General features: G+C 40.4%; 2 protein-coding genes across 3 annotated transcripts; one reads left to right on the plus strand and one right to left on the minus strand.

Moving 5' to 3' along the window:
- The first annotated feature begins 4,746 nt into the window (after window positions 1–4,746).
- On the plus strand, window positions 4,747–9,455 carry LOC110985467 (matrix metalloproteinase-18-like). Its single transcript, XM_022246506.2, has 8 exons — window positions 4,747–5,341; window positions 5,678–5,970; window positions 6,457–6,752; window positions 7,189–7,347; window positions 7,543–7,769; window positions 8,042–8,186; window positions 8,419–8,682; window positions 8,993–9,455. The coding sequence occupies exons 1-8, from the start codon at window positions 4,916–4,918 to the stop codon at window positions 9,106–9,108; spliced, it is 1,926 nt and encodes a 641-aa protein (XP_022102198.2). The 5' UTR covers window positions 4,747–4,915; the 3' UTR covers window positions 9,109–9,455.
- Window positions 9,456–9,876: 421 nt separating this feature from the next.
- LOC110985466 (tetratricopeptide repeat protein 22-like) lies at window positions 9,877–17,043 on the minus strand. Of its 2 annotated transcripts, none has more exons than XM_022246505.2 (3): window positions 16,953–17,043; window positions 16,405–16,507; window positions 9,877–13,697 (listed from the first exon to the last, which is right to left on the minus strand). In XM_022246505.2, the coding sequence occupies exon 3, from the start codon at window positions 13,664–13,666 to the stop codon at window positions 11,333–11,335; it is 2,334 nt and encodes a 777-aa protein (XP_022102197.2). In that variant the 5' UTR covers window positions 13,667–13,697; window positions 16,405–16,507; window positions 16,953–17,043; the 3' UTR covers window positions 9,877–11,332. The 2 variants fall into 2 exon arrangements, with proteins under 2 accessions (XP_022102197.2, XP_022102196.2); XM_022246504.2 differs by lacking the exon at window positions 16,953–17,043 and adding an exon at window positions 16,747–16,939.
- Between the last annotated feature and the right edge of the window lie 2,402 nt (window positions 17,044–19,445).

Genomic DNA, 19,445 nt, shown 5'->3' on the forward strand with positions numbered 1-19,445 from the left:
CGGCAGGCTGGAAAGATGACTCTGGAGTGGAGACGGATCTTGGCCAATTGTGTACTGGCATCGTTTTTAAAAAAGGTGAGGAATTTCAAACGATGAAAATCACCCCCTTAATTCATATTATGCTCTAATGAGATTTGGGAAACGCCACGCCGATCAGTGAACTGTAGAAACAAAGTTAATCGTGACGGTCATTTTAACCCTACGACGCATCACACATTGTAATGCTTTTATTAAAAGTAAACTTTTAAAATGCTATCAATCCTCTTTTCAAACTTGAACAGAATCTTGACAAACTCCTGTTTTTAAAATATATAACGGCTAAACACTCAATAATTGTCCCAAATTAATTAAATAAAGCATTTGGGTTTACTTAGTACGCCTAATTACTGTGATGTTATATTATATTAGGCCTATGTTAATTATGTTATGAATGTGTATGTTAAGCAAACAAGAGGATTTTCCATTTTTTCTGGACCATAAAGAATTGAATTGAAATAATGTGATATGCCAGGGAGTGTCTGGCTGGAGGCCTGACCTCTGAACTCCCCAAAGAGTCGTTCACCTTTGAAACGAGTCAACAAATGCAAAAGACCTTGGGCCCTTTACTTTGAAACAAGGAACTGGACGGACGGTCACCTTCTAGCCTTGTGATTGCCGGTTGTTTGTATCGATGAAAGATCCTATGAGACGGACCTGATTTTGTACATACGAAATCCCATCTGTCAAAACTGAACGAGTCCTATAAACGACATCCAAACAAACTTAGGACACTTGTCTTCCACCAGAATTTATGATACCACAATCTATTGAAGCCTCTAGAAAGTTGAAACTTGACACTCCGACTATATAATCATATATCATAATTACGATTTTGTTTTGCGCCTTATTTAAAAAGACATCTTCATTAATTTATGTTGTCTATTCTGGCTCTGTTAAAGTCCATGTTGGATCTGGAAGAGCCAATGGGATCCATATATGATCCCCAGCTAGAAATGGAGTCAAAAGTTTTTGAAAAAATAATGGGAACTATTTATATTTCATTTCCCTTTCATCAAAGAAGGAATTTAAAAATCACCAAAGAGTAGCCCCACCCTTCTGAAAGGCCGTAAAAGGTTACATGAAACATCTGATCAAATTTGGCCCACCCAACACCCCTGGAAATACGTTTGCGTCCCAACAATTCGGTCTAGAACCCGATTTGGCAAAATTTCCAAACTAGAGCACTTTCAGCCTGTGCACAATAAATTACAGCCAGCTACTAGAAAAAAATGAGAGAGAGAAAAAAACCCAAACAAACCAACCCAGACGCCGTTTTCCTGACACAAAGTGCACGTCACCTTTTTGAATAATATAAGAAATTACAAATGCAAGAAAAATGTTTAAAAGAACACAGGAATAATATTTTAAAATCCACTTCCCATCTTAACCTGCAATTCCCTCGAAAAACTGTTCTCAAAGTACAAACAAGTTGGTGCTGTTTATTGTGTTCTCCATATTAGGATTAAAGAAAGAATATCCAGACCATGTGGTCTGCACCGCAGGTTCATTTAAATTACCTCGTGTCTCCGACAAATCAAAACTCTAGAACGTGCGCAACTTGTCATGATGATGTCAGTCCTAAGCAGTAATTACGTCATTGATGGAAGTGTTGAAGGATATTGGGTTGCTAAGCGGATGTTTGGCAGTTTCGTTTCTTGAACAAGATACACACGACCCAAGCAAAAAGGTTCCTCATGACCATTTAAGGTTACTCTCCATGCTATTTTCTTACAGCTGTCACCATGAAGTGTAATCTAATTAATTAAGAAAGGTCAGAGCATTGGAACTGCGACACGCGGGTTTCAGGATAGGACTTGGCTGTGGTCTCGAGCTCTGGAGCTTTGAAAATCACTAAAAGGAAAAGTGACTCTGCGCCAAATCAACCTGCTTGAGTCGTGTTGATTTTCCAAGGGCATGGAAAGAAGATCGGAGTTGTGGATTAGTTCGTTAATGCCACGTCAACTAACCATAAACCACAAAACGAGTGATTGCAAACTACAACACTTATGGAATACATATTTTTAAAGAAGTGATTAACCGTGATTTAACATCATATAAAGAAAATTTGGACATCAGTTTCGTATACAGGCAGTCATTGACAAAGTTGTATGAATTTATTTGTCCTTTTTGCAGATAACAAAGCCTGTTTAAATCGAATTTATGATCAAAATAACACAACCTTCAAATTAAACTAATAAATTGAAAACTTCGCAGTTGGTGTTCCCCTGCAAATTCATTTTCAAATATAAATTTTGCGAGAAATAAACAGAAACCTTTGTTCTCTAGAGTGGTGAGTCTGGATGAAGATGTAGTGTGGTGGTGGGGGTTGGTGGTGGTGGTGGTGGGGGGTCTATTCTTATTAACCACTCCTTTTCACTCCATGTGGCGCACCTATAGTCACCTGTTCGGTTGATTTTCTCCCATTGTCACTTTCTCCTCGTTTATTAAAATATTTGAATCACCGTTAAAAATATCTGTTAAACAACAGTACATTCAATTGTCAATTGACATTACAGAGGATGCTGTTTTGGGACAGCACGTTCTACTGTCATTTTTTTCTCTGTATCAGGAAATTCTACTGTTGTACTACTATTGTAAAACGTGCGGTTTCCGGGTAAATAAAACATGTGTTTGTCAGTTGAAGACATATTTTTGATAAAAAAAAGTATGTAGAGGTTTCTCATTAGCAAATGTTGAATTTTGCGTGCAGCAATATGTGGATGTTTATTTTTTAATGTGTTCCGACATTTCCTCACCTGATAGACGCAGTATGATCACAGTTGCTGCTAGTTTAATCTATAATGGAACGCAGCTTGCTGGTATAAGCATCGACTTTTCTTTCGAATTTAGTCACAATTGGCAGATTGGCAGGTTATAAAGATATTTGTTTCAGCAGTTCTTATATTTTGGCACTCAAGATGACCTAACATAAAATTCTTTGTCAATAAAAAATTACCCGTTACTCGCACTAACAGGAAACACGAGAAAAATGGCGAAACCAGCTTTGTGAACTTTTTTTTGTGCACCAAAACCAGTACGCAAATTTATGTTAATGCATGTTACAGAGGAAAATTGTACAGTTTATACAGTTTTTTGCGGGGTTCTGTTGTAACACAAAAAATCACAGCACAGTCAAAAAGTGCCGCCTGTTCCAAAATTATCCGTTAATTACTGATACATTGGACAGAAAACCCATTGTAGCACAACATAATTTTTGACAGTGTACTGTGTATTAATAGAAGAGGCACAGACAGCTTGCTTATAACATTACGTTTTTTTGTTCCAGGACAGAACTTTGATTTAACGGTGATCTGTCTGTAACCGAACGGAGAAGAGCAGAAAAAATGTGCGGCGAGTGGAACAGATTTGCTTATTTATAGAGTACTCAAAAATAGTATTATCTACTGTATTTTAATGCCATTCTCAACAGAAACACAACTGTTCCATTACGTAAATATTTTACAGTATATGATAAACTACTATCAGATGTCAATTTTCAAAATTACGTAGATTGGCCTGATACATACTGAAATGCAATCCCCACATATTGCAGTACACATAGTAAGGATTATTGGCGCCAAGCTTTGTTAATGCCGCCAAGGCCAACACTTCCCAATTGTCCTAGACATCTTGGTTTTGGATGTATCCGGGGGGGGGGTGTTATAACAACCAGTGACTTTTCAGATTTTTCAGAGAGGGATATCGATCTGTTTGCGAAAGGTTAGGGGTCCATGTGATGATTCCACGAGTAGAGGGTCCGTGTTCTATCCAACTTGTGAGCAACCCTATACATCTTTTATTGTATAAAAACTATTTGACATATTGTTATCAGCCAATAGTGTACTGATAATTACACATTAAAAAGAATTAAACTTGTCCATGCCTTTTCTGACAAATGAGGGCGCTATTGATGTGACGTCATTCCCGGAAGCCACTGTTCATTACACAAGGGGTTTTCTGCTGAAATTGTGAATCCTAAATTCGTTCACTGCAAATGTATTGGAGAAAAAGCTTTGTTTACTGGGCTACTGTCATAAACTGAAACAACACATCACAGAGGAAAAGAATTGTAAAGAGAATAAAATATCCAACATCCTGGGAAATTCTGGTGCTGATATAACTGTACATGTACATGTACATCATACTTTTGAGTATTTAAATTTGCCTGAGAACCAAAGCTTTAACATTTTCAAAATGTTGCCTATAAAATGCCAGAAAAATTAAATGGCGTTAAACGGGGGCACGAAGATGTTTTTAAGGTTTTTTATTTTACGGATTACATCAATAGACTGTAAAATTTATTTTGTCAATCTGTATTTGTACATTTCGTATAATTTTGTAAAGTCATTTGACCATAACACCAGAAAAGGCTGCATTCCGGATTGTCATTAATTGAGATTTTCAACTATTCGCTTACAAGCAGCTGCCAAAATGCCAACCTCATTAAAAATTAATGTTTAAGAGCACGCACAATACACGACTTGCCGCTGGGTTTCCCTTTTCCTGTCACTCAAGGACTTCAGACTCTGAATATACACTTCAGACTTTGCAGTTGACGACGGTATATGTAACTAAATACACTGATGTCATTTTCTGAGTCACTGTGTGGTCAGATGCGTCATCGAGTAACCCACCAAGAAATGGACTCAACAGAGACCCCTGACCCGAAATTTCCGTGAAATCAGCTCATGGCGAATAGGATACATGTACCCAGAACGTATCCTTGGCACAACCTATTGTCCTAGGTCAGACTTGCTGCCAGGATGTTCAGTTCCGACGGAGCGTCAATAAAAGCAGATCAACTTGTTGGAGAGCAGTCATCATTGCTGGCAAAGTCAGAGAAATTTCTCAATAGAATTTAACACAGAAAAACAAGATGAGAGTGTTGTCGTTGTACGCGTTGTTCGCCATCGCCCTGCTAGTTTGTTGCCTAGCACCGAGCGATGTGCTCAGTAAGCCCCTGAAGAAGAAGCGCGGCCGACACGGTCAGCAGGGTTGGGACCGTGGCGATGGTCACCGGCGTCGGGGATCAGGAAGACACGGTGAAGGCCACGGAGAGAGACCAGAACATTCTCAAGAAGGCGACGGTTCCGGTGATGAGATGAGTCCAGCAGATGGTAATGCTAATGACGGGGAAGGAGACGGGGGACGTAATCACAGTAGTAAACGGCCCAATGATCGAGGCATTTGGTCCATCAGGCCTCGCTATAAACCTGGCCATGCCAAACGCCCACGGAAAGGTCCTCTTGGATTCGAAGGCAATGTTGCGAACGAAAAGAAGAACCATATGAAGGAAGCCATGGTATGTGTTCTGTACTCGAGAGGCTTGTTCGTATTTCTCTTTGTAGTGCCGAAAAATAATACACGAAATGAAATGAACCGCTTGTTATGGAAACAAACTATAATTTCCTGTAAGAGTGAAATTTGCAACCTGTAAGAACAGTTTAAACCCCTGAAACATTAATTGAACATTCCGAAATTTTTAGTGGAAAATCAGCATGTTTCCTTCATCAAAGAGAAAGAAGAGAATCCTTAAAAAAAGACAGAAAGGAAAAAACAAACAAACAAACAAACACCCAACAAACAAAAACAGTTATGCAAACTTTTCACTTGTTTCTGACTAACTCTGTTTGTGCAGGGATACATGTCAAAGTTTGGTTACCTTGGCGATATGGACGAAGACGATTGGAACACAGGCTCCGTCTCCGAGAAGCAAATAAAGAAGAGCATCAAGATGATGCAGAAATTCATGGGACTTCACCAGACTGGGGAGCTCGACGAGATGACCATGATGATGATGAAGAAGCCACGGTGTGGAGTGCGCGATGTCCAGCCGAGCGAAGTGTTAGTTGAGGAGAACAGCACAAACGTCGGACCACTGTCCTACCAACACTTCGGTCAGAGGTGGGACCAAACGGAGATCACATTCAGGTAAAAGTCAGACATCATACTTTTGCCACTTTGTAAAAATCCAAGGTGTACAGAACTTGGAATCGGTATTGCACACTGTCAAAGATTCAAGCATAATTACATAATATTTGTACCTTATGTAAAATGAAAAGATATGGCACCGACAATCTTGATGTTATTGTACCCTCCTATAATCTCACCACTTGTTTGCAACTGACAGGGATATAATGATGGACCAGATGGATTATAGCTCACTAATGCTCGGACCTTTTCTCTGAGTGAGATTAAGGTCGATGATTGTGTGTGAATTATCACTTTATATTCTGTAACAATTCTTGGATTAAAAAACGTTGCATAATGTCAAGCAATGAACTTGGGACTATTTGTCGAAGCTATGTAGGTTATGGGGATATTCGGAATCAATTCGACCAGGACTTGTCTGGGGGAAACCGTAACAAACAGTAGTTTAGTAATCTGAGAACATTTCATTTTATTTGCATTTTTCAGGATTCTGAACTACCCCAGAAACATGCCAGAGGCTGATGCGAGAGAAGCTATCCTAAGAGCCTTCCGGGTTTGGAGTGACGTCACACCCCTGACCTTCCACGAAGTGGGTCGGATCGTGCCGGAGTATGCCGACTTCTACATAAAGTTTGGCACCGGTTACCATGGCGACGACTACCCCTTCGACGGTCGGAACGGGGTGTTGGCGCATGCGTTCTTGCCCAAGACCAACTCAGGCGATCTGGAGGGCGATGTGCATTTCGATGACGATGAGTTGTTCACTTATGCAAGCTACGACGGTATGTAACCCCCCCCAAAAATTAATTTAGGCTAATCTAAACCGGGTAAATTTCTTATCAGCTTGCTCTATCTAGTTGTCATCGAAAAAAATAATATTTCGTGCAAATATATGATTTGAAAAAAATAGTATGCAATTATGCAAAGTTGACACAGCAATGTGACGAAAATTTGCGGTTATCATCCTCTTTATGCTTCACTACATCTTATGCACTTCTGTATAAGCCCTCTCTGAGCTGGTATCTCTTCAGACCACCGACGATGAATCGAGGCTCATCGAGCGCACTGTCAGAAACCAGGAGTCTCTACAGAACCCCGTGCTCCGAACCCAGAGTAGATTTCACTTGTCCATGGTGCTACCGCAAACCTTATCTCATTGACACGTAAAGGTATACGAGCGGTTCTGATTAAACATTTCCCTTGTTTTGTATCGATCAGGTACGAATTTATTCCAAGTTGCTGCTCACGAGATCGGCCACTCTCTCGGCCTGAGTCACTCCAGTGACCCAACTGCATTGATGGCGCCCTTTTATCCCGGTTACCAGCCAATATTCTACCTGCCTTATGATGACGTCGCTGGCATCCAGTCGCTCTACGGTTAGTGCAGGTCTTGGACCTAAAATGTAATAGCTACGTCTGTCTGAATTCAAAGAAATGTTGGAATAACATTAAATATTAGTCTTTTTCACTTTGATCACATGCAAAGAATTATGAATCAACTAAACCCCATTTTAAATTCAAAGATGTAGTATTGCAGATACAATTTGACTTTGTTTTCCATTTCCCTTTCAGGTTCCAACCCCAATCCACGGCCCTACCCTAATCCTTACCCCAACCCTGATCTATCACCGCCAACCAATCCACCTACCACGACCGTGGCTCCCCCTACGACAAAGAAAACAACCTCAGGCCCCAACCCCAACCCTACAGGCACCATCCCCACCGTCACACCAGAAGACCCTTGCAGTCCACTCATCGAGGCCACTACCATCTGGAGAGGGGAATTCTTTGCTTTCACGGTGAGTTTTCATTATTTGGAGGTGTTTGTTTACCTTAGTATTCCCACATTTATTTTACGATTGTTTTGCAACCTCCACCAAAACTCGACATGATTCATTCGTTTATTTTATCTAATTCTATGAAACGACTTGAAACGAATTCCTCAATCATCATGTCCTGCTAATTTTACAGACGTGGTATAGCACCAACTGAAACGTAGCCTTGTCTCAGCCGTTTTGCCTCTTTTGATTTTAGAATTTTTAACCCCATCTATTTCCATATTCATATTCAGGGCGACAAATACGGCCGTATCCGCGATTACCAAATCTTGTCACAAGGAGGGGGAAGTACCGCCAGTTATTTCTTTCAAAATTTCCCAGGGTCTATAGACGCCATCTACGAGTCACCAGTTAGCTACAAGCTCTTTGTGTTCAAAGGTACGATAACAAAACCCCTGCCTGAAAAAATGTTCTAGCCAAACGTACCATTCCACAAAATATTTCCACAACCCTGAGGCCCGAGACTGTCCAAATTGTTAAAAATTTGGGCAGACTTATTTCCATCAGACAAATCAAAGAAATGGACCACGGTTTTCACTCTCTACATGCTCATATCTTTTACCATCGTCTAGATTATTTAACCCGTTCTTCTTTCTCTTACTCACTCAAGGACCTTCTTACTACGTTTATGATGGGCTGATGTTGGAAAGTGGACCCAACCCAATCACTGACCTGGATCCGTCTCTGCCCAGTGACTTGGACGCTGCGGTGTCTTGGGCCGTCTACGACAAGACTTATTTCTTCAAAGATGAACTAGTGTGGCGCTTCGATGAGGTTACACAGACTGTGGACAGCGGTTGGCCCTACCCCATCCAAGATGTCTGGGTGGGACTCCCCAACAAAGTCACTGCTGCTTGGCATGACGAAGAACAATGTGAGTTTTCTTGGTGAATTGGGACACGGAGTGAGCTGAACTGTCGAGCCAAGGTTTTGTTAATCCTTAGCGTTTCTTCATTTAGCATTTTTGTGTAAAAGAGTACCATGAACCTTTGCCTTACACATGGGTGTTGGCAAGTTTTTGCTTATGGGGGGGGTGCACTTTGTTTTTCGAAAGCAAAACACTTAATTAGGGCTGATAAACCACTTGGCACAAGGACTATAAATGGCCTCTTTCAATAAATATTCTTGCAGTCTATAAGAGTGGAAATGAAAAATCTGACAATTTGTTTTTCCTATTCATGCAGTTTTGACCTACTTCATGTCTGGAAAGGATTACTATCGCTACGATGACCTGTATGCTGAGGTAGAGGTGGATCTGTATCCTCGAGATTTCATCCTTGATTACTTCGGTTGCTTCTAACCAATGCAATCATCGTTAATATTCAGATTTCCGTTCCATTTCTTATATTTCAGTTTGTTAGATTTATTTAATCTGAAACGAGATTTAGCATTTGTCAGCACTTGCCACCAAATGACACTAAATGGTATTTATACTCAAAATCATTGATAAAAGAGGAGGCTATAATGGTTACAATATTCTATTGGATAATCTGATTTTCCAAAGATGAAATTAAAGTAAATCACAGTCGTGGAATTCTATCGATATTGAACAATCGAATAACCATAAACATTCTTAAAATATTCATAGTTATGGTACTTAGTATTTACGTACAAAGTTCTACCGTCCAACAGTCTTTTTTTTTTAAAGAAACACGTTTCTAACCATGGAGAAATTCCAACTTCAATTGATCAAATGAGTAATTTATTTAGCACAGACTACTAGCTTATTTTCTGAGCTAAAATAGCTATGCTGGAGTTAAGACGAGGAATTATCTACTCGCTTGACCATTGTCTAACTGAAGAAAATATAACTGTTTAGAAGTTTTCCAATTCTATTAGTATACAGAGGGCATAACATTTTCTTTGAATCCAAAAACTTCTTCTTACCATAGTAATAAACAAGTATTCAATTTTAAAACTTTGTGGATGATTATTATTCTTTATCAGTAGCGGCGAAGTGCTGCAGATTTTTGCAAAGGAATACGTGTATAAATGTAAAATGTAACGTCATCCTTTGTTTAAATTTCAAAAGTCTAAAAATAAGCGTTGAACATTTTCTTTGTAAAGCACTCCATTTAAAGTTGGCATAGTTACAGGCAGTGCTGAATCATTCATAAAAACGCGTTGTCCTCAAGCGTTTAAGTGGGCAGACTTATTAGTCACTCAACAACAACAACTATTTCGGTTTGTGCCCGATTTCGACAGACTGTGAATTTTTAGCTGTGCGGCGATTTACGTGTATACGGCAGTGGTGTATCCAGTTTACTCCAGCTTTTGTTGCTAGGGGGCAAATTCAAAAGCCAGTGTAGCTTTAGGCTCATTCAGCATGATGTTGGGGGAAAAATCAAATGGTGGTGGTGTTTTCTTAGAGTTTCGGTGTTGATATCCGATAAATGAATATATCGTTTACTTTCTTTACAACTCACCTATAAAAGAAAAATCCGTCAGAGGGAAAAGTTACCCGCCTGCCCCCAGCTGGATACGCCACTGGCATACAGCGCTCTTTAACACATTCTCTATGCTGAAAGCTAAGAATTACTCTGCCTTGTGGTATTTACATGATATATGATGATCCTGAATAAATCTGGAATAGAGTCCAGTCAAACCACTTTATCGCGCACGACTGGTGAAAGATATACATCGTTCTAAAATGAACTACACGGCTGTTTAAAAACATGATTTTTAACACTTTCACGAGGAGCAATGCTTGGAAATGAATGTGGCTATGAAAATGGCACTCTAAATACATCGAATACACTTTCAACACTGTTTAGAATAATTGAGGCATGTCTGCGTGCAAACAGCGGACTTTGTCTGTTTCCATTGAAACTTTGGGCCCGCAGAACACAACACATTGACTGTTTTCAGTTAAATGATCTTGTTTTCTGGTATGCACTATGAGTCAACGAATAACTTATCAATATTTTGATCTTTGAATACAGTCGTTAAAGACTAAAGGTTCTCACCCATGGATTCATGTTTTTGAAAGGCCTGGAAACTTACAAAGACCTCAATAATTTTAGTGGATGGTCACCGACCATTTCTTCAGCATGTAAACTTCCCATACCGAAATAACTCGAAATTGGGTAAACCTTACTCGACCAAGTCTGGCAAAATGTACAGAGGTGTATAGGACATATTTCTACGGCAACCTTTTTGTCTCCAAGCTGTGTATAATTAAAAGAAAACAACATACAAGTTATTCCAAACTTTCAAATTTCTCAGGAGAAAATGTATACAAGTCAATAAAAATCCACTTGTTTATTCCCCATCCAGCGAATTCTTAATAGCTGCAAAATACAATGAAATGTGATAATATAATGATTCCCGCCAAAACATCGCTTTGCTTACATTTGATTCAAAGTAAAATCAGAGTGGATATAAGAATCAACCTTATTTTTTAAGGTAGAATTCGAAACCAACATATATTATATGAGTCATCTAAAATCGCAACGACGAGGGAAAAGGAGATGGAGTGGAAGACATGGTTCAAAAATGACCTACCTGTCTACAATAATTGACGGCTAAATCTGCTGTTCAATGCAAAAGGCCAGTTTGTCCCAGTCCACAGCGCCAGTTGCATCAAACATGTTCAGGATCATGCCGATCTCATCCGGTACTGGTGTCTCGTCCCGACAAACTGGGATGACTACACGGCTACACTGTCTTTCCTTTCTCAGCTGGAGTGCGTAGTGCATAAGACCCTCGCACTCCGAGATAAAATCTCGACTGATAATGAGCAAAATGCTAGCGCATTCCTTCATCAGATTGATCTCACTCGTGATCTTCATCTCTCCAGCAAGGGCATCCCTGTCTCTTGTGCAACCTCTCAGGTGATGGACATCTTCCAACTGAGGCAGGAGGTCGTAGGACACCCAGTCTCTCTCGTTCTTAGGATAGGTCACGAGGAAGTCGTACGTAAAATTAGATGTGCGAGCTTCCTTTGGTGCTTTCTTGATTGGCTGCTCCTCTTCTTCCGTGACAGGTTCCGGGATGTCATGTGACGATCCTCCAACTGCTCCACCCACATGTGCTACTGTTTCATCCTCATCTGGGTCAGCCTGTATCAGCGGTCTTATGTCCACCTTTTCTTCTGTCACTGGCCTCATTTGTACTTGCGGCATATGTTGTGTACTAGCGGCGGCACCCAAGGACCTGTGCCCACAATCAAATGGTACTGTTGGTGTCCTCCTGCTGAATCTCGATGAATGCCATGGTGATTCTTCTAGCAGAGAAACAAGTTTTTCAAGCGCTCTAAATTTTCTACAGTAGCTCTGAAGCAACACTAATTCTTTTTTGTACTCCGATCTGAACTTGTTAATGCACCAAGTGCTCATGTTACGGCGATCATATTTTTCGAGTGCCCCTTTCGCGGCATGTGCTATTTCAGCAAGGATAGATTTGTCTTCCAGGGGGTCCTCGTCTCCAAGCATGGTCAAATACACTTTGAATAATTCGTTGAAGTTCCGCAGGTTTTCGGAGTGCGGAGTCTCACACGCGATCGCTTGTTTGAAGCAACTAATTGCTGCCCTCTTTTCCCCGATGTCAAACAGACAGCGGCCCCGCCAAAAATGGACGTCAGGTCTGTTACGGCCGTCTGGACTATCGATAGACTTCGTCAAGTACACGAGAGCTTTCAGAAAGTGAGACTGTGCCTGGCCATCGTCGTCTGTGTGGTGTTTTGCCAGGTGATAATGACTCTCACCAAGTTGTGTCAGATTCCATGGCGTGGCATTCATGGAGACCGCTTTCTCTAGATCACTCAAGGCGCTTTCAAGAATCCCCCTCAATCTGGGAGCATTTTGCGTTTTCTGTGACTTGTAGTGCTTCAGGTTTACCATGGCCCTTGTGGAAAAGGCTCTCCAGTTGTTGACGCTGTTATCTTCATCGATGGAGTTGTTCAGCAGTTTTAGAGACTCTTTTCTATCCTTAAAGAGGGAATAAACAAAGTTTCCATAGCGTTCCAATAGCCTCGCATTGTGGGGGGATATCTCCAGGGCTTTCGTCATACACTTCTTGGGGTCGTTTCGATACACTGTCAGATTTGGAGATACATAACACTGACATGTTTTTCTCAGTTTCATGACCCTGAAAATATCGCCCAAATGACACCAGCTATCCCATAGGATTTCTTTATCTTTGCCGCGCCCAGCTTGAGTGAGTTCAGAAAAGAGCTTCAACGCATTTTGAAGGTGAACTTCGGGTTTATTTGAATCAGGCTGGTTAAAGTAAAGCGAGCTTGTGAAAAGTTTGTGTTCATTGACCGCTACACAGAACTTCCACTCATTTCTCTCAGTTTCCTCGACATCTTCTCCAGCCATTGTGAGAGCCTCCTGATATAGTTCAATTGACTGCATGGCTCTTTTCCCAGCGGCATTGTCACTGTGAATATCAAAGGTATGCGAATAAGCCTGCTCGGCTAAGCACCGGGCTTGGGAGCATCTTTGCTTTTTCGTCGCTGCTATCGCAATCGCTCCAGGCTCAGCAGAGTCAGTCTCACTTTCAGTTGAGTGAAGAAGATCACACCACCTCTCCTTGTAGGTTTGTGCTTCAGCTAGCTTAAAGAGCTTCTCCAGGACATACTGTAGGTTGGCCAAGGCGTTAAGGTTCTCAGGATCTTTTGATAAGACTTCGTGGAAGCACTTTAGAGCATCCTCATAGCGGTGAAGTCGGAGGTTAAGGAGACCTATCACATTTAGGATCGCAAATTCTTCCGGATACCCAGTCTTTACTTCGAGAAAATGACGAAGATCTATCAGCTTCGTCTCTACCACAGTTTTGTCGATGTCGATTTTCTTGTTAATGAGGAGGGGCAGCATACAGTTCCCTGGTGTCAAAGTGCGTGTATCCGACGCCATTCCGAATGTCCGTCTCTCCTCTCGAAACCGCCTGGTATAGAAAAAAGGTGTTAACAACAGGGCAGGGTGACAATATAGTGCGCCACCAAGAGGACATCATGGATCGGCCATTTTCCCCAGGGCAAAGTTACATGTTTGACGACCACCACCCGTTATACAAGTACTGTGCATGCGTCAGTGAGATGCTTCACATGCTTTAAACACTATTATTACAAATTAGTGCATACTAATGAAGTTTTCAAAGTAATAAAGGGTTGAGTTGCAAAAACAAATAAATCCACAATTGTTGTGTGCACAATGATGTTCTGGATTATCAATTTCATCATATCTTGAGATCTCTTGAGAGTACACTAGGTTATCCAAATAGTCTTTTTAAGTTAACAGAATAAGCTCTCATGGGTCTTAGCAAGATAAATGATACAACTGCTATAATTAACAGTATAATTAACAAAAACCAGTTTGTAAACTTAAAAACTTCTATAATTAGTATGAAATGGACATTATTTTCAGATGGTAGAGCATACAAATTTATATTTTGATTTAGCTTTCAAAAGTAACATAAAAGTAACCAAAGATAATTATTACCATTAACATTCACATTGGAAGTCATTTTCTACTTGCTAGCGCCCAATCCCTCAGACATGGGCCTATATCAATGTAATGTAATGTAATGGTCCTTCCCTGAAAGTCACACAAGAAACCCAATTAGTTAAAACTTAAAATGGCCAGTAATGGTCTGGACAGTTATTTTTAGGTGATTCCAAGCTTGGGCACTCCCATATTGAAATTTTACTGCCAAATTCAGTTTTGGGGAGTGGCAAAGTAACATTCCTCATAGAACTCAATCCTGTTTGATAAGAATGCCATTAAATGATCTTGGTGAATTTCCGATTAAAGGTTTTGAGGTGCAATTTCCTACATGCTTGTAATGTTATTTGAGTATTTGACCAACCACCGATTTTTTTTTGGTAAATGACGATTACGACACACTTTGCTATTGAAGGACGCTGTGTTTGCTGATGTTTGATACCCACTCTAGGTCACGTGACTTAGCGGGCGCAGTCCGTCTATTAATGAGAAAATGTCTTCCCAGCTCATTAGCAAGAAAAGTGTCCCGGTTTCTTTTGAAAAAGGAGATTGTTTGGATCCCAAAATGGTGAAATTGTGTACATCTTTGCCAGGATTAACTCCCTAGTTCTTTGGGCGTCCACTTGAGGGAAGAACGGACAAGAAATACGGTTGAAAAATGGTCCTAAGTGTCCGAGAAAGTAGGATGCAATCTGAAAAACGGCTACATGTACACTCCGGAACATTCACTTTTCGGGGTTTATTTTGTTTTGTATCAATAATTAAAAATGTAATTGGTTAGCCCCCCAAAATGTAATGAAATTTAAAGAGTAAGGATTTAATTTTGTATCAGAACCCCCTGGATGTTGGCATACATGCTTTTATCCCTTCACATTCTGATTTTTCATTCTTTTCAATGGGGCATGAATTGTTGGACTCTACCCTTAGTAGTGGTGTGCGTTACCCATACTGCACATGCACACGACAGATCAGGAACTAAACACAAACATATCAGTTTCATCTAGCTGGGGCTAGGCCCTATATATTTACTGAAAATATGTACTCCTTGCAATGTTATTGATGGATATTACGTAATATTTATCTAGCGAAAAATTGTCAACAAATCCGAAACCTCACACCTTATTCTACCACAGCCCACTTTTGAAAATTTCAGGAAAACTTAGAATGCTTTGTTTAGGTCTTCAGAAAACGCGCCAAAAAGTAAACAAATTACCGGTCACGAAAAGAGCTTTACACAAAAACCACTAGTTTTGACAACTTCTGTTACTATTTTTCGATTTTTCTCTCATAAAACGGGCCTAATCCTACCATGGAAATAATTTTTGCCGGGTATTGTTATGTCCAAAAAGTGCAAAGCGACGTACATTTCATGAAATGTAACAAGTTGCTCTAATAGCAAAAATACCCATAGTGTCATCAAGTGTGGAAATTAACTTCAAAATCAGACATGCGCAGTTCAATATCCCCCCCCACTGAAACATACGTGTACCTTCCCTGGTTCATTGTACATGTACTTTGAGGCCTTTCCCACAATGAATGTGCGCCATTGCTACAAGATGGGGAATCCCCTTCTGAGCAATACGCGCTTGTCGCATGTTGACACGGTTCTGGGCCACTTTAAAGCGGTAGTAACGGATATTTTATCCAAGTACAATGTTTGTGACATCTTGTATGCAACTATCCATGCCTCTGGTCTCTTCAGATCTCCTTGAAAAATTCTTCTCCCACTGCAAATTCAAATGGGTGAAGTTCACGCCACAGCCTATTATTACTCATCTTTTTCTCTACTTTCAAAAGGTTGCAATGAAAGCAGACCATGTGAAAGAATTGAAGCATAACAAAATCATGTAATGACTTCAAATATAGACATTATCACCCAAACCACCCATAAAATAGGGGCCACTACCTCACATGTATACTGACGTACGGTTTACCTCCATTAGTTTTAAATGCTAGATTCACTTCTTGTTCCGACATTATTCATCGTGTCCAATATACTGGCACAGATCAATGTCTAAGAATGTTCTTTTTTCTGTTGTTTTTAAGCAAAATGACCGTACTTGATGTACATACCTTAAAAGGCTCCGATGTTCTATTATTCAACACTGCAAATGATAGTCTGAAATCTACAATTTATTCTGTGAACTTACCTTTTAACATCCGATGTAGTCTCCAGCTATTTTCCTTTGGTCCTGTCCAGTTCAATGGGCCCAGCGAATGCCGGGATGTCCAAGCACACAGCAAAAGCATTTACTAAACGGTAAAAGCACCGAGTGTCAACTTGTATATGTGGTAACGAATTCATAATGTATGTTGGTAAAAGCAAAGTCGAATGGTTTTTGACAATAGGGAGTCCATCGTCTGCACGTACACAGACTATAGCACACACATGTATCGTTACTTACACAGGATACTTAATAGTGAACGGCAATATCTTTAATTGACATCCTAACAAATCAATATCACCGTAATCAAGAAGTACATGTACTCACTGTGGGTTTCCGTGTAGTCTGTACTACACAATCGCCATGGATTATGCCTACACAGACGTGGAAATGGGTGCTACTGACATTAAAATACATGAATACCCATGCTCTCAGCGTCCCTCTAAAACTGGAACTCCACGGCCAACCCAGTCAGAGTCTTTGACCGTCTCTTATACTGTTTTGTTTGTATTCATACGCAAATAGTTACTTACCAAGTAAATTATAGTACAAGTAACGTGAGCTTCAATGTACACGTCACCAAAATATCACACAATACAAGAGGTTATTATTGTACATGACAATAATTTCAATATATTCAGTCAGTTGTCTAAAATAGTCTTTGGACTTATTTTCCTGGTGGAAGTCTACCTAGCACAACCAGTCCTTCTGCGCGGGAAGCACAAAGGACACCAAGTAACAATTGCTTGACATACAAACATGCAAATAACCCAAATACAATGAAGATCAGCTACACAATATGCATATTCATGTATTAGAATTAAAACAGTTGCTAAGGCACGGTCTCTTACATTAAACTACGTCTAAATTTGCTGAAATCAGACATGATGCACAAAATAACCTACCGACAATTAATTTGATCACAATGCATTGATTCAAACAGAAATTAGATTCGATCTGGTGACGTTTTCCTACCATAATACTGCAGAGAGCATTAACATGTCAACACTACATAGCTCTGACATAGCTCTGAACATCGATCAGCTCAAGGCCTGCTCTGGGTGTATGAATGTACAGTGTGTATAGATACAGGTTAATCATTGGAAGCTTTCATTGTTTTGTTATTTCAGGCAATGGGGGTTTTTGTCACTCCAGGATCTAGGTTGTAAGGATGCCTGTGACAGTTGCTGGTCACCAATAAATCAAGGCTACAAATATCCTGCTGAGTCTGTCTCCGTCTTTGTGCGCGAGTACCGTGCCGGTGCTGGTTCCGTTTCACAATGGGACCGGGCCTCCTTGTGGCGTCCCACTACATTAAAAACACATCACCTACATGTATCTTTTCCTGCAGTGTCAACTCTGATCAACTTCTTGTCATGCACATCACTGTGTTTTACAGCAATACAAATAAGATCCAAAAAATCCTCATAAGACGTGGCTGGAAAGTGGTAACTTTTAAGTTGGTAAGTTTTTTCATCAAGACATTTTGGGGGCGCTATATCACAAAATCACCGAAATTAGTCCGAAATTATCCAACAACAAAGTTTTAAAGACGAATTTATATTCATTCATTTATTCAAATTTCGACGATATTGTGTCTCACTCATGGTAGCAGTTCATACAATGACTGTTACGACGAAGGGGAAACCCTTTTTGAGCAATATCATGCTTGTTGACTTGGTTCTGCTTGGGCCATTTTAATGAGACAGTAACAGGGATTTCAGTCTGATCTAGAACTGTTTGTGTGAAAACATCCATGCCTTCGGCCTATTACAATCTATTTTTACAATATTTCTTTCATTGCGGATCCAATGAATAGGATCGAAACTTCAGGCCCTCAATATTTGTGATTTGTATTTTAGGTCACTGTAATCAGCAAGCAGTTTGCGGCACTTTTGTATTACAGATAAATAATTGTCAGTAAATCGTTTACTCGAAATTTTCTCGACTATGGACCGTGAGCTGGACCAAGAGAGGGGGCTATTTTGTTAGCAACGTGTTATGTTCAAGGTTCATCAAACGCAGTAAATAGGCCTACACTACAAATTAGGGAATACTCAGAACGATTGCCCAACATTATTTCACTCATCTCCAACATTGCACAACATGTCTCCATTCCTTCTCCTGAGGGCGCCATTCACCTACCATGGACACAACCCATCGGAGGCTCCTTTGGTCAGAACTGAACTTTGCTGGTTTACGAACGACTACGAAATGCCAGCGTTGCATTGCTACCAGTAAATTGAACACTCTCGACCAAAGCGGTTCTTTTCAACCGACGAGGGGGTTTTTCTTCCCCGGTTACAACAAGAGTTTCAAACAGACGGGAGATACATGTTTACAAATGTCCAGTAGGTTACCTGCGACAAACTGTCCCTAAATGGTAAACAGAAAAAAGTACTCGGCGCTGGAATAACAATTATTTCTTACTACTGTTGCTTAATCAACGACTTCCAGCCCAAATTGAATAAGCGAGTAGAATGACAACGAACGGTTGTACTTTCACACGAACCCGCAAACTGATTTTGTTGGGAATCTGAAATTAAGGCTCTTAATGAAAATCTTTCGTTTTTAGCTTTGATGATCAAACCAAACCAGGCTCCCCCCACGGGAACTGACGCAAATGAGCCGGATCACCATGGTAACCAACCCCTTGGTTTGCGTGTCTCCTGTTCTTAATCTGGCTTCATTAACAGTCCTTTAAGGTACTGACGTCACGCTCTGTTGTGTACTTTCCTATGGCAGTGAGATTAAGTGAGGTTCGATCCATGAATCCCCACATAAGAAAGCAAGCATGTAAACAGGGGCTGATGTTGTAATATTTTAGGTCTTGTTCGTTGAAAACTAATAACCGTGCTCGGCTATTAAATGACTCGGGTGCAGCCTACTCTCACTAAACTGTCTTCATGTCAGTTGGTGTACAGCAAACATCTCGTCAGCTTCTGGTAAGCGATACATTCTCATTGCCTAATAAGACTATTGTCGGAATTTTTCTTTAACTTTCTGGTTCGTTTAGTCTCGTATAT

The sequence above is a fragment of the Acanthaster planci genome, linkage group LG09, assembly GCF_054643075.1.
Source record: "Acanthaster planci isolate LZ-2023a linkage group LG09, COTS_SCS, whole genome shotgun sequence".
Lineage (NCBI taxonomy): Eukaryota > Metazoa > Echinodermata > Asteroidea > Valvatida > Acanthasteridae > Acanthaster > Acanthaster planci.